We start from the raw sequence: 16,094 nt of genomic DNA, 5'->3' as shown, positions 1-16,094 counted from the left end.
GCAGTCTCCTTCAAGAGAAGTCCCCCTCGCCAGTTTTGCACCATGGTTATCCCTTCGGATCCGTTAAAGGAGCAAGCTCTACAAAAGGTTGTGGGTTCCCTCCTGAATACAGGAGTGGTAGTGCTGGTTCCTCTGGCCCAGAGAGGCAGAGGTTACTACTCGACCCTGTTTCTAGTTCTGAAACCCAATGGGTCTTTCTGGCCTATACTCAACCTCAAATCACTGAACAAGTTTGTGAGAGTGTCCAAGTTCTGTATGGAAACACTGCGCTCAATTGTACTGGCTATGGAACCAGGAGACTATATGGTATCCCTGGATACACAGGATGCGTACCTGCATATACCTATTGCCATGTCGCATCAGCAGTATCTGCAGTTTGCTATTGGCAACCTCCACTATCAGTTCCAGGCTCTACTATTTGGGCTGGTTACGGCTCCTCGGATCTTCACCAAGGTCATGGCCGTAATGACGGCCCATCTCTGTCACCAGGGAGTCAGGATCCTGCCATATCTGGACAAGTTGCTGATTCTGGCAAATTCCCACGATGTCCTCCTCAGTCATCTGCAACTGATGGTAAGCTTCCTACAAGCCCATGGGTGGCTCATCAATTGGAAGAAATCCTTGCTGGTCCCAGTTCAGAGCTTGGTGAACCTGGGGGCACTCCTGGACACACAGAGTCAATGACTGTTTCTGTCTCCAGAAAAAGTCCTGAGACTTCAAGACAGGATAAGATGTTTCCTTTGTCTCCCCAGAGTATCGATACACTTGACGATGCAAGTACTTGGCCTGATGGTGTCGGCATTCGACATGGTAGAGTGCGCTCAATTTCATTCTCGCCCTTTGCAGAGGTTAATCCTTTCCAAGTGGGACAGCCTACATCATCGGATCAGATCTCACATGATCACTTTGATCATGTGATCATCTGTCACTGACCTGGTGGCTACAGGACCAGCAACTGAGTAGGGGCCGTCCCTTCTGGATTCCCGACTGAGTCCTGCTGATAACGGACGACAGTCTGAGGGGATAGGGTGCGGTTATGGAGCAACACTTTTTTCAGGGTCGCTGGACCAAGGAAGAGTCACTCCTTCCAATAAACATTCTGGAGTTGCGGGCAGTGTTCAATGCATTGACTCTCACCCTGCCTCTGGTACAGAACAAGCCAGTTCAATGAAGGTCAGACAATGCCACTACAGTGGCATACATAGACCATCAAGGTGGCACTTGAAGCCACATGGCTATGATGGAAGTGTTAAGAATCCTTCGTTGGGCGGAGCGCCATCTGCCAGCAATATCGGCAGTGTTCATTCCAGGCATCCCAAAAGAGTGGAGTCTTCATCCAGAAGTCTTTCAACTCCTAGTGGACAATTGGGGCCTACCAGACGTAGACCTGATGGCGTCTCGACACAATCACAAGGTTCTGGTCTTTGGATCAAGGACCAGGGATCCTCAAGCAGCGTTCGTGGAAGCACTGGCAGTTCCATGGAACTTTCGGCAGCCCTACGTGTTCCCTCCAGTATCAGGGTCCTGCGGAAGTTCAAACAAGAAGGAGGATTTCTACTTTTAGTCGCTCCAGCGTGGCCCAGAGGGCATTGGTTCTCAGACCTGCAGGGTCTATCGACAGAGCGTCCTCTTCTACTTCCTCAGCGCCCACACTTCCTCGTACAAGGCCCTTGTCTTTATCCGGACCTGGCCAGGCTGGCTTTGACGCCGTGGCTCGTGAAGCATCACTCCAAAGGATTCTCTGAGGTGGTCATCCTAATTATGTTAAAAACCCGTAAACCTCCTTCAGCTCGAATTTACTACAGGGCCTGGAATTCTTACTTCACCTGGTGTGCTGATAAGAATTATGATGCATACAGATTCAGAACTTCCAGAATTCTGGCTTTTCTAAAAAGAGGCCTGGACTTAGGCCTTCATCTGGCCTCCCTCAAGGTTCACATATCTGCCTTGTCGGGATGGTTTCAGAGAAAAATTGTGTCTATACATGACGTTAATACATTCACTCAGGGTGCCTTACGGATTCAGCCTTCCTATGTCGCTCCTGTCACTCCATTGCTCTTGTCCTGAATGCCCTGCAAGAGTTTCCATTTGACCCTCTTGAGACGGTGGACCTTAAATGGCTCACGGCCAAGGTCTTGTTTTTATTGGCTGCTAGAAGGGTGTCGGACTTATGCGCATTGTCCTGTCGTCCACCCTTTCTAATATTTCATCGTGACTGGGCAGTTCTTAGAACTCACCCAGGTTATTTACCTAAGGTGGTGTCATCTTTCCACCTTCTCCAAGAGATTGTGGTTCCGGCCTTTATCTCTTCTGATTTGTCCTCCAAAGAGCGGTATTTGGATGTGGTACGGGCTCTCCTAATATATGTGGAGAGGACTGCTTCTATCAGGAGGTCAGACTCCCTTTTTGTCTGTTTGGTTTTCACAAACGTGGCTGGCCTGCGAATAAGCAAACCTTGTCCAGTTTGTTTAAAATGGTGATTGCACAAGCTTATGTGCAGGCTGGTCACCCAGCTCCTGCTGCTATTAATGCCCATTCTACTCGGTCTGTTGGAACTTCCGTGGCGCGTCCGCAGAACGATTGTGCACGGCGGCTACATGGTCCTCTTTGAACACATTTTTTAGGTTCTATGCCTTTGATACTTCCGCCTCCCAGTATGCTACCTTTGGATGCCGGGTTCTCATTCCCGCTAAGGCGCGTCCCCTCCCTTGAGGAACTGCTTTAGGACATCCCTGATGTTTCCCTGTGGAAACCAATGTAACCTGCTGCAGAAAAGTATGGTAGCACTTACCATTGTTAGCTCTCTTTCTGCAAGGTACAGTGGGTTCCACAGGGTGCCCACCCTGACGCACCTAGCTTCTGTGGGTTTGTATGGCATTAGCCGCTGGTCCTTTCTCCTGTGAGAATGTGGTTCTATGTGACTAACATCTACCTTCTCATTTACCTGCTCCTGCATTGGACTGGTTAACGAAACTGAGCTCACAGTCTCTGGAGGCGGGGTTATAGAGGAGGCCCCAATACATCCTGGGACAGCCTAGTTTTAGCCTGTTGGTGCCTCTGGATCAAGATCCACTCTACACTCTCCCCCCACAATGTTTCCTTGTGGAACCCAATGTACTTCGCAGAAAGAGAGTTAACAATGGTAAGCCTACCATAACTCTCCTTTTTAATAAACAGAGCTCATAATTAACTCAGGAGGGTCCAAGGAACTCTATAAAATGGTAAGCCCAGACGGCAACTGTGTTGGCACTTTTCATAAGCAAGGCCTCAATAGAGAACTAACGCCCAAACTGGAGACATCCATAGCAGCAGTGACAGAGAAGCACCAAGCAGAATATCTACTAAAACTACATGCGCTCAGGTTCCAGTTTAATAAAATGTACTCTAACAAAGCAGCTAGCAATGGATTTGTAATAAAGTGCTATGAAAGGGGTGACAAGGTGCACTCTACCCTAGCCCTGGACCTGAGTATCAAGAAACGCGGAACAGGATGATATACTTATAGTTTGGCTCAGATCATCTCCTCTATGATTCACAAAAAATTGCAGACCACTGCCGTGATTACTACTCTAAACGTTATGATTTGCAGTCTGGTGATCCTCAAGGTCAACCACAAGAACTGAATGAAGGACTTCCTTAAAACTTGCCACCTTCCTGCACTCATCTAACTGAGAAGTGGCTTTTTTTAATTGAAGAGCTAAAACAATAAAGAATACGTCCACACCAGGCCCTGTATTGGCTTTACAGCATCATACTGTAGGAAAGGGATCCGGTCTGAAGATCAACACTGTCTAGGTCGACATGAGGTTTTCAAATTTTTTTACTTTTTTTTACTTTTTCATAGTGGACTACGATTGGAATGATAACCTTGCCCGAAGCATGGTGAGCAAAGCGAGGGGACACGGTGCACTAATTCGGCTTCCCGGTCCCTGTACGCAGAAAACACAACAACCCCCTCCCCCCCCTCCCACAAAACCTCATGTCGACCTTTTGACCTGTCGACCTAGCACATGTCGACCTAGAAACCCTGACGACCTTCCAACCCTGTCAACCTAGTGACTGTCAACCTATAGTGGTCGACCTAAACATTGTCGACCTAGACACTGTCAATTTGATGATCCACACCCGTAGGAAATGTGCTCTGGCTCTCTCACCTTTATTGTTAGACTTATTCAACTCAATCCTCCGAGAGTGGAGATTTGAGCGAAACATCTCCAGAGTGAATATTGTTGAAATTTGAGAAGACTGGGGATATCACCAGATACAAGATCATATCACTACAGAATCACGATTATAACATTGCCGGCACAGTCTGACAAAGATGATTTTGTATATGGGAAGGGGGGAGCAGGATCTTGGACTGCACACCCTAATTACAAACATAATGAAAGGTGCTATCATGTTGAGACTTGTAGTTCCACACAGAAGAAAAAATAATGCAGAAGCACCATCTAGAGTACCAAGCACTGCTAATCATAATAATTATAATGAATCTAACATGGTGCAAAATCAAGCTGCTTGGCATACTTTTTGGCCAAAAAATATGAGCCCACCAGCCAGTATCCAGGTGACCCCATCTAGTGGATCCCTAACACTAACACTATGGTACATGTCCAAGAGGTGGGACCCCACCGAGATAACAAAGCCCAGCTGCCGCAAGGCACCACACTACTTAGAGATTAGGTGTTAGTAAGTGTTAAATAAGAAAGATGCATATTCTATGTGTTGAGGAGTGTTTCATAGGTGACAGGTGTTAATTCGAATGCTAAAAAGTGTTATATTAGTAAAAAAAAAACATGATAAGGTACTAAAAAAGTGCTGAAAATGTCATTCCCTGTGGAGCCCAGTGTACCCCACAGCAGAAAAAGAGATTTATGGTAAGAACTTACTGTTGTTAAATCTCTTTCTGCGAGGTACACTGGGCTCCACAGATCCGAGGCACCAACAGGCTCAAAGCTTTGACTGTTCCCAGAATGCCTAGCACCGCCTCCTCTATAACCCCGCCTCCGTGCACAGGAGCTCAGTTTTTGTTAATCAGTCCAATGCAGCAGCAGGCAAAAGAGACAACAACTGTCAGTAGCCACATACACAACATTCTCACGACAGGAGAAAGTGTCAGCGCCTAATGCCATACCAACCCAAGGAAGCTAAGTGCGTCAGGGTGGGCGCCCTGTGGAGCCCAGTGTACCTCGCAGAAAGAGATTTAACAACGGTAAGTTCTTACCATAAATCTCGTTTTCTGCTGTGGGGTACACTGGGCTCCACAGGGAATGACATTGGGGATGTCCTAAAGCAGTTCCTTATGGGAGGGGACGCACTGTAGCGGGCACAAGAACCCGGCATCCAAAGGAAGCATCCTGGGAGGCAGAAGTATCGAAGGCATAGAACCTTATGAACATGTTCACTAAGGACCACGTAGCCGCCTTGCACAATTGTTCAAGGGTCGCACCACGGCAGCCCGCCCAAAAAGGTCCAACCGACCAAGTAGTATGGGCCTTTGTGGTAGCAGGAGCTGGAAGGCCAGCCTGTACATAAGCATGTGCAATCACCATTCTAATCCATCTGGCCAGGGTCTGCTTATGAGCAGGCCAGCCACGTTTGTGAAAACCAAACAGAACAAAGAGAGAATCCGACTTCCTGATGGAGGCAGTTCTCTTCACGTAGATACGGAGAGCCCGTACCACATCCAAAGACCGCTCTTTGGAAGACAATTCACAATCTCCTGATTAAGGTGGAAAGAAGACACCACCTTAGGTAAATACCCGGAAAGTGTTCTAAGAACCGCCCGATCTCGGTAAAAAATCATATATGGTGACCTACAAGACAAGGCACCCAGATCAGACACCCTTCTAGCAGAGGCAATAGCCAGCAGCAACAATACCTTAAGAGAAAGCCACTTAAGGTCTGCAGATTCAAGAGGCTCAAACGGAGACCCTTGCAACGCCTCCAAAACCACCAACAAGTCCCAAGGGGCCACAGGCGGGATATAGGGAGGTTGACTCCGCAACACACCCTGAGTGAATGTATGTACATCAGGTAAAGTTGCAATTTTTCTCTTGAACCAAACCGACAAAGCAGAAATATGAACCTTGATGGAGGCCAGACGAAGGCCAGACCCTGTTGTAGAAAGGCCAAAAGTTTGGCCGTAATAAACTTGTAAGCGTCATGATTGTTAGATGCGCACCAAGCAAAGTAAGAATACCAGCCCCTATGGTAAATCCGAGCAGAAGCCAGTTTCTGGGCCTTCAACAGGGTTTGAATGACCGCCTCAGAAAATCCTTTGGCCCTCAAGACGGAAGCTTCAAGAGCCACGCCGTCAAAGCCAACTGGGCTAAATCCTGATATACACAGGGGCCCTGAACGAGGAGATCTGGGCGCTGTGGAAGTAGAAGAGGACGCTCTATCGAGAGACCCTGAAGGTCTGAGAACCAATGTCGTCTGGGCCACGTGGGAGCGATCAGAAGTAAGATTCCTCCTTCTTGCTTGAACTTCCTTATTACTCTGGGCAGGAGTGACACCAGAGGGAACACGTATTGCAGCCGAAATTTCCATGGAATTGCCAGTGCATCCACGAACGCTGCTTGAGGATCCCTTGTCCTTGCTCCGAAGACCGGAACCTTGTGACTGTGTCGAGACTCCATCAGGTCCACATCTGGAAGGCCCCACCTGTCCACGAGGAGTTGAAACACCCTGTTTCGGGTACGCCTGACCTTTTGCTTTCCCTGAAGGGCGAAAGGGAGTACTCCTAGCCTTCGGCACCGAAGGAGCAGTACTAGGTAGACATGCTAAGTCAGCTACTATCTTGTTGAGGTCTTCTCCGAAAAGAATGTCTCCTTTAAAAGGGAGTACCTCCCGGGTTTTCTAAGAGTCCAGATCCACAGACCAGGACCATAACCAGAGAATCCAGCGAGACAAAATGGACGTAGTAGAAGCCTTGGCCGCCAGAATACAGCATCATACGCCGCCTCCTTAATATCAATGAGACGCTGTGAGAATATATGAAAGACATTGTCTAGCATGATCAGAAGCGTTGGAAGGCAACTCCTCCTCCAGCTCCTGAGCCCACGCTTCAACAGCCTCTGCAGCCCATGTCGCTGCAATGGTGGGTCTATGTGCAGCACCAGTTAGGGTGTAAATTGCCTTTAAACAACCCTCCACACGCTTATCCATCGGTTCTTTCAGAGACGTGACGGTAGTTACAGGCAGAGCCGAGGATACCACCAGCCGCGCCACCTGCGAATCCACTGGCGGGGGTGTTTCCCAATTTTTACTTAGCTCCGCTGCATGGGGGTAGCGAGCCAGCATCTTCTTGTGAGGCGTGAATTTCTTTTCGGGATTTTCCCAGGACTCCTGACGTATGTCAACTAAATGGTCAGAATGAGGTAAAACTTGTTTAACCACTTTCTGATGTTTAAACCTGAAGAATGAGCCTGATAGCCTCCAACAAGTCAGGGACATCCACCTGTGAAACAGCTTCCCCATCAGAAGAGTCGGAATCAGAATCTGTGGGGTCAGTATAAACGCCATCCTCATCAGACGAGGTGTCCGGGACGTTGGTGGATTGTGAGTAAGTAATGGCCCGCTTAGAGGATCCCTTGGTCTTAGGCGGGCGAGTGTTAGACTTCTGAGTAGTCAGAGATTGGTTCAATTGCTGTAACTGAGCGGACAGTTGATCTGCCCATGGCGGGTTAACCACAGGAACCATAAGCGGTTGTACCGGCACAGGAGGTCCCATAGGGGGCGTTAGTCTAGTTACCAGCGTATTCAAAAGCGTGGAGTAGGTAGCCCAAGGTGGGTCATTTTGAACCCCCATTGCTACAGTCCCACATGGGGGTAAGGATCCCCCAGAACCTGAACCGTCAGCTGCTATGTTTTCATCAAATGTGTCTGCAGCGTCACAACCACACAATGTGGGATCAGCCCCAGCACCATTGCCCTTTGTAGCTGACATATCCGAAAGCTCAATGCAAGGCAACCTAGTACAATATCAGCAGCACAATACCTGACAAGAACCCCCTGTGCAGTTTATCAGCACAAACAGGGAATTTAAGAGGTATAGGGGTATATGCAATCCCGGGCGAATCGCGCCTTATTTCCGCCCGTTTAAAAATTCGGCAGCACTCGACAGCCGCAGCCTGCCGCCGGGACCATGAATTCACCATATGCAATGCATAATGGATTCGACACACCCCTTGGCGGATAACGGCCCAATCGGCGATTAGTGGGCGTCCCGAATTCGACTTTCCGCCGAAAGCAGCCCTTTATTAGGGCTTGTTTGCTGCGTGCTCTGCAGCCATTTTGTGAACCTGCAGAGAGGTGTGAGGAGGTGCAGAGCTAACAAATTGGTTGTTTGCTGTGGTATTGTTTGGACACCCCAGCAGGCTTTATTCCAGGACAGACAGGAGGATACTTGTTACCCCGGAGGAGAGCCTTTTTCGGAGCTTTTACAGCATTTGTAGGTAAGTACCACATGTGGGTCTGGTGTTGCATGTATGTGTTTGTGTAGTGGGGGTTGCCATGAGGTGTACATGGGGTGTTTGGGTATGTGTATAGCTCCTGCTTGTTTTGCTGCATATTTTTTGTGGATTTTTGTGTTTTGGGGTAGTTTTTCTTTTTTTTTTTTTTCTTTTCTTCTTAAAACGACTTTTTGGGTCTTGCTTTTACATTGGTGTACCTCCAGCATGTGCAGGATTGATTTTTGGCTAGTTTGGGCTGATTTTAGTGTGTGTCGGTAGCAATGCGGTCGATATGTTGTGGTGTTTGTTTGTCAAACATGTTTCTTCCCTCCTATTTTAGCTCTGGTGTACCTCCTTTTGTGTGCAGGGATGGTTTTCGGTTAGTTTGGAGTGATTTTGAGCAAGTTTGGTCGGCCATGCGGCCGACATGTGGTGTCGGATGTATGCCAAACATGTTTTCTACCTCCTCTTTTAGCTCTGGTGTACCTCCTGAGTGTGCAGGGATGCTTTTCGGTTAGTTTGGGGTGATTTTGAGCAAGTTTGGTCGGCCATGCGGCCGACATGTGGTGTCGGTTGTATGCCAAACATGTTTTCTACCTCCTCTTTTAGCTCTGGTGTACCTCCTGAGTGTGCAGGGATGCTTTTCGGTTAGTTTGGGGTGATTTTGAGCAAGTTTGGTCGGCCATGCGGCCGACATGTGGTGTCGGTTGTATGCCAAACATGTTTTCTACCTCCCCTTTTAGCTCTGGTGTACCTCCTGAGTGTGCAGGGATGCTTTTCGGTTAGTTTGGGGTGATTTTGAGCAAGTTTGGGCGGCCATGCGGCCGACATGTGGTGTCGGTTGTATGCCAAACATGTTTTCTACCTCCCCTTTTAGCTCTGGTGTACCTCCTGAGTGTGCAGGGATGCTTTTTGGCTAGGGGGTGTCAGCCATTTTGGGGGTGTCAGCCATTTTGGGGGTGTCAGCCATTTTGGGTGTGTCAGCCATTTTGGGTGTGTCAGCCATGGTTGATTTCCAGTATGTGCAGGGATGCTTGTACAGGGTTTTTTTTTATTTTTTATTTTTTGCTTTTGTGCTTTGGTCCTGCTTGAGAACTGGGGTCCCAGCAGCATGATGTGATTGCATTTAATTATGTAATGTGTTAAATTTTTAAATATATATAAAAAATTTTTTTATGTCTTTTTAAAACAGAGATGTCAAGGGACAAGCAGCCCCGATCCCCCCTTTCCCCCACCCACTCGGATCTATCCCTGCATAGCAACGAGGAGTGGGAGCCGACCCAGGAGGGGGATACGACCGACCAGGCATGCAGTGACCAGCCGCGGTCGTCAAGGACCCATGAGAAGACTAAGAAAAAGCCTAGTAGAAAGGTACTGACAACACCTGCAGACACAAATAGCATCCAACTTGACCCACCCTAGTTTGCGCACTGCCATGCACACCTACATGTATATGTGCGCAATGCCAGGGATACTGACACTCACAGGTACATACCGATCTTATTAAATGCATGTTTTTTGTTTTTTCAATCCCTAAAGGCAAGAAGCCAGCCAGAGGAGCAGTCGGAGGAGGAAGCCTCTGGTGAAGATGCAGGACCGAAAAAGCCGCGTGGCCCCAGATACACTGAGGCGGAAAACTGTGCTCTAGTGGATGGCGTCGATAGGTACTACGACGTTCTGTATGGACCAAGGGCACAGACCACAGCAGCTAGGACAAAGCAAAGCATCTGGGATGCCATCGCGAGCCAAGTCACTGCAGTATCTGGAAACCGCCGGAGCACCAGAAACTGCATGAAGCGGTACAGTGATTGCCGCAGACAGACCAAAAAGAAGATGGGGATTCAGCGCCGACATGAGACCGCTACGGGAGGTGGACCGGCTCTCAACCTGAAGTGGCTACCCTGGGAGAATGTTATTAGAAGGCGCATGAACCCTGCCATGGTCGAAGGAGTTCGCGGAGGTGTGGACTCTAGCCGTCCTGCTGGCTTTCCCGAGGAGGAAGAACCGCCCAGAAGACGGAAGAAGGCGGGAGATAAGCTGTCCAAAAGGAGGCCTGATGGTAAGAATAAATTCAGATGAGCTGTATTAACGAAATAATTGTTTTGTACTTGCTAATGTGATTTTTTTTTTTTCAGACAGGCCTGCCCAGAGGACATCACCTGCGCGCAGGACATCGCCAGCGCGCGGACCGACACCTGCGCAGCAGGCATCGACAGCAGCGCGCGGACCGACACCTGCGCAGCAAGCATCAGGAGCGCGCAGATCTTCACCTGTGCGCCACAGATCGTCATCGCACAGTTTGTCACCTGTGCACCAGACGAAGTCGGCGCGCAGACTATCACCTGTGCGCCAGACATCAGCGCACAGAACTTCACCTGTGCGCCATACACCGTCGGCGACCACACCACAAGATGGGCGCCAAACTACAGCTCCTGCGCGCAGGTCATCACCAGATCGTCGTATCTCCAGGAGCTCAGGGACTGTGACTGAAGAGCCTCAAGACACAACCCTTGTGGACCCATCACCCGATCTGTTTGAGTCTACAGGGTTAACAGATGAGACTTTTCTTGGGTTTGAGGACAGCCGTGCAGACGTATCCAGCCAGACCCTTGAAAAGTCTTCAGATACGAGGACAAGTGAAGCTCCTGGAGCAGCGGCACCACAGGATGGAGAAGGTTTGTATTTAAATTTTTTTTGGGGGGGGGGGGGGGGGGGGTTGCAGCAGTTTTGTATAGTTTATTAACTTAAACAAAAAAATTTTTTGCAAACAGTGGTGCCACGGACCAGCAGCGGACTAGCTTCGGGAATTGGTTCCTACTACAGGCCGGATCTCCTCCTACAGGAGTCGTCAGAGGATGACGAGGTGGAAGTGCAGCAGGCTGCAGTTGCTACATCCCTGTGTGAGTAAATAGAATTGTGAGCCTTCAAACAAATGTATGATGAATGTGTATTAAATTTTCTAATTTTATTTTCAGCTGCCCAAATGCAAGTGGTGGCAGACGCCCAGGAAGGGCAGAATCCCTCAACTGTTCAGAGGGTGAACACCCTGGCATCGGAGATTACTTCCCGCCAGGATACCTACACAAATGTTGTTGGAAGCAGACTGGACAACATTGAGAGGACAATGGAGAAGATGTCAAACAGTCTGCTTGAAATGCAGAAGGCTCTTGCCGACAGCACGGCCACAATGCTACAGGTCAGAATGAACGATCATAGGAAGACTATGGACGTCCTTCACATTCTGGCCGAATCCATGAGCCGGCTCGTGGAGAACACAACATGTCTGGCACACAGCAATACCAACATGTCGGAGAGCCATCGACAATCCTCATCCAGCCAACAGCTCATCGCAACCACACTGCAGATGATCTATGACAAGCTCCCAGAACCAGATCATCAACACGCTGGTGATCCACCATTTCCGCCGTCACAAGCCACAAGGACGCCTCGTACCCTTCCGCAAGTACCATCCCAGTACAGACAGTCACAGATGTACCAGGGATATACAGGGATGTACCCCACCCACCAGATGCCTCCACCACCGGCCGCCACATCTACAGCCGCATGGCCCACAGAGGCCCAGTCAACGTACTACCATGCCTCATAGGACATCGACACCCCACACTCAGGAGGAACACCAGGATCCGGACAGACTTCCACCATAAGCCCGGTCGTATTGTTTTATTTATTTCATATGTTTTTCATGTATCCCTTTCTTCCCCTCTAATTAGTTTTTTTTTTTTCTTACTATTGTTTTTTCTTTGTTGGGCTTCCCCTCCCGTGACCGGGTACTACCAAGGAGCTTTGTGTAGGCATACATGCGCGGGCATGTATGCGGGCGCGTGTGGTAACGGATGAAAGCTCCTTGTGGCTACATGTATGATGGGCCAAAGAGCAATTCTGATACCACTCTTTTACCCAAAAAATCCTTTTTGTAATGTTGTACAATAGGCTTTCACTATTGTGTGAATTTACTATTCACTAGTGTGTTTTTGGCTTATTCATAGGATTGGGTGGAAAATTGAAGTGGACGGCATAAGTTCGTGTTGTGCGTACCAAGGTGAGTAGAGCAATGTTTCAATGTATATATTCTAGAAACTTTGGACCGCCTACCTTTGTGAAACCACACATCCCAGCAATGGGTCATGCTGGGCTGTGTGGTTCCACAAATGTTAGCGTGTCAAAGTGCTGACCACTCACGCCACTATTCCACTTTGGACCGCCTGCCTTTGTGGAACCACACAGCCCAGCAATGGGTCATGCTGGGCTGTGTGGTTCCACAAATGTTAGCGTATCAAAGTGCTGACCACTCACGCCACTATTCCACTTTGGACCGCCTGCCTTTGTGGAACCACACAGCCCAGCAGTGGGTCATGCTGGCCTGTGTGGTTCCACAAATGTTAGCGTGTCAAAGTGCTGACCACTCACGCCACTATTCCACTTTGGACCGCCTGCCTTTGTGGAACCACACAGCCCAGCAATGGGTCATGCTGGGCTGTGTGGTTCCACAAATGTTAGCGTGTCAAAGTGCTGACCACTCACGCCACTATTCCACTTTGGACCGCCTGCCTTTGTGGAACCACACAGCCCAGCAATGGGTCATGCTGGGCTGTGTGGTTCCACAAATGTTAGCGTGTCAAAGTGCTGACCACTCACGCCACTATTCCACTTTGGACCGCCTGCCTTTGTGGAACCACACAGCCCAGCAATGGGTCATGCTGGGCTGTGTGGTTCCACAAATGTTCTTGGGAAAGAAATGAACATGACTTTAGTGTCTTTACTTAATATACTTTTTTTCTTTTCCCCACAGATATCTATCTACACAAGAAAAGAATATAAAGAATAACAAACTACTTTTTTGTTATATTACCTTTCAATTTTTATTTCAATAATCAAATACAATTTCTCTATCGTCCTAGTGGATGCTGGGGTTCCTGAAAGGACCATGGGGAATAGCGGCTCCGCAGGAGACAGGGCACAAAAAGTAAAGCTTTAGGATCAGGTGGTGTGCACTGGCTCCTCCCCCTATGACCCTCCTCCAAGCCTCAGTTAGATTTTTGTGCCCGGCCGAGAAGGGTGCAATCTAGGTGGCTCTCCTAAAGAGCTGCTTAGAAAAGTTTAGCTTAGGTTTTTTATTTTACAGTGAGTCCTGCTGGCAACAGGATCACTGCAACGAGGGACTTAGGGGAGAAGAAGTGAGCTCACCTGCGTGCAGGATGGATTGGCTTCTTGGCTACTGGACATTAGCTCCAGAGGGACGATCACAGGTACAGCCTGGATGGTCACCGGAGCCTCGCCGCCGGCCCCCTTGCAGATGCTGAAACGAGAAGAGGTCCAGAATCGGCGGCAGAAGACTCCTCAGTCTTCTTAAGGTAGCGCACAGCACTGCAGCTGTGCGCCATTTTCCTCTCAGCACACTTCACACGGCAGTCACTGAGGGTGCAGGGCGCTGGGAGGGGGGCGCCCTGGGAGGCAAATGAAAACCTTTTTTGGCTAAAAATACCTCACATATAGCCTCCGGGGGCTATATGGAGATATTTAACCCCTGCCAGAATCCGTTAAGAGCGGGAGACGAGGCCGCCAAAAAAGGGGCGGGGCCTATCTCCTCAGCACACAGCGCCATTTTCCCTCACAGAAAGGCTGGAGGGAAGGCTCCCAGGCTCTCCCCTGCACTGCACTACAGAAACAGGGTTAAAACAGAGAGGGGGGGCACTAATTTGGTATTAGAAATATATAAAAAAGATGCTATAAGGGAAAACACTTATATAAGGTTGTCCCTATATAATTATAGCGTTTTTGGTGTGTGCTGGCAAACTCTCCCTCTGTCTCTCCAAAGGGCTAGTAGGTCCTGTCCTCTATCAGAGCATTCCCTGTGTGTGTGCTGTGTGTCGGTACGTGTGTGTCGACATGTATGAGGACGATGTTGGTGAGGAGGCGGAGCAATTGCCTGTAATGGTGATGTCACTCTCTAGGGAGTCGACACCGGAATGGATGGCTTATTTAGGGAATTACGTGATAATGTCAACACGCGCCAAGGTCGGTTGACGACATGAGACGGCCGACAAACAATTAGTACCGGTCCAGACGTCTCAAAAACACCGTCAGGGGTTTTAAAACGCCCGTTTACTTTAGTCGGTCGACACAGACACAGACAGGGACACTGAATCCAGTGTCGACGGTGAATAAACAAACGTATTCCTTATTAGGGCCACACGTTAAGGGCAATGAAGGAGGTGTTACATATTTCTGATACTACAAGTACCACAAAAGAGGGTATTATGTGGGATGTGAAAAAACTACCGTAGTTTTTCCTGAATCAGATAAATTAAATGAAGTGTGTGATGATGCGTGGGTTCCCCCCGATAGAAAATATGGGCGGTATACCCTTTCCCGCCAGAAGTTAGGGCGCGTTGGGAAACACCCCTTAGGGTGGATAAGGCGCTCACACGCTTATCAGAACAATGGGCGGTACCGTCTATAGATAGGGCCGTCCTCAAGGAGCCAGCTGACAGGAGGCTGGAAAAATATCATAAAAAGTATATACACACATACTGGTGTTATACTGCGACCAGCGATCGCCTCAGCCTGGATGTGCAGAGCTGGGGTGGCTTGGTCGGATTCCCTGACTAAAAATATTGATACCCTTGACAGGGACAGTATTTTATTGACTATAGAGCATTTAAAGGATGTATTTCTATATATGCGAGATGCACAGAGGGATATTTGCACTCTGGCATCAAGAGTAAGTGCGATGTCCATATCTGCCAGAAGATGTTTATGGACACGACAGTGGTCAGGTGATGCAGATTCCAAACGGCACAAAGGTGTATTGCCGTATAAAGGAAGAGGAGTTATTTGGGGTCGGTCCATCGGACCTGGTGGCCACGGCAACTGCTGGAAAATCCACCGTTTTTACCCTAAGTCACATCTCTGCAGAAAAAGACACCGTCTTTTCAGCTTCAGTCCTTTCGTCCCTATAAGAGTCATATCTGCCCAGGGATAGAGGAAAGGGAAGAAGACTGCAGCAGGCAGCCCATTCCCAGGAACAGAAGCGTTCCAACCCTTCTGACAAGCTCTCAGCATGACGCTGAGACCGTACAGGACCCCTGGATCCTACAAGTAGTATCCCAGGGGTACAGTTTGGAATGTCGAGACGTTTCCCCTGCGCAGGCTCCTGAAGGCTGCTTTACCAAGGTCTCCCTCCGACAAGGAGGCAGTATGGGAAAAAATTCACGAGCTGTATTCCCAGCAGGTGATAATTAAATTACCCCTCCTACAACAAGAAAAGGGGTATTATTCCACACTATATTGTGGTACTGAAGCCAGAAGGCTAGGTGAGACCTATTCTAAATCTAAAAAAATTTGAACACTTACAAAGGTTCAAATCAAGATGGAGTCACTCAGAGCAGTGATAACGAACCGGGAAGAAGGGGACTATCTGGTGTCCCGAGACATCAGGGATGCTTACCTCCATGTCCCAAATTTGCCCTTATCACTAAGGGTACCTCAGGTTCGTGGTACAGAACTGTCACTATCACTTTCAGACGCTGCCGTTTGGATTGTCTACGGCACCCCGGGTCTTTACCAAGGTAATGGCCGAAATGATGGTTCTTCTTCGAAGAAAAGGCGTCTTAATTA

The 16,094-nt window shown here is 48.8% G+C and overlaps 1 protein-coding gene across 1 annotated transcript; it reads left to right on the top strand.

Moving 5' to 3' along the window:
* The first annotated feature begins 9,650 nt into the window (after positions 1 to 9,650).
* On the top strand, positions 9,651 to 13,357 carry LOC134957118 (uncharacterized). The gene is made up of 6 exons (XM_063938845.1): positions 9,651 to 9,827; positions 9,996 to 10,515; positions 10,592 to 11,131; positions 11,228 to 11,356; positions 11,432 to 12,516; positions 13,267 to 13,357. Exons 1-5 carry the CDS (start codon positions 9,651 to 9,653, stop codon positions 12,061 to 12,063), a joined length of 1,998 nt encoding a protein of 665 aa, XP_063794915.1. The 3' UTR covers positions 12,064 to 12,516; positions 13,267 to 13,357.
* The last annotated feature ends 2,737 nt before the right edge of the window (positions 13,358 to 16,094 follow it).

The sequence above is a fragment of the Pseudophryne corroboree genome, chromosome 9, assembly GCF_028390025.1.
Source record: "Pseudophryne corroboree isolate aPseCor3 chromosome 9, aPseCor3.hap2, whole genome shotgun sequence".
NCBI classification, from domain to species: domain Eukaryota; kingdom Metazoa; phylum Chordata; class Amphibia; order Anura; family Myobatrachidae; genus Pseudophryne; species Pseudophryne corroboree.
This window is presented reverse-complemented; position numbering and strand designations above follow the sequence as displayed.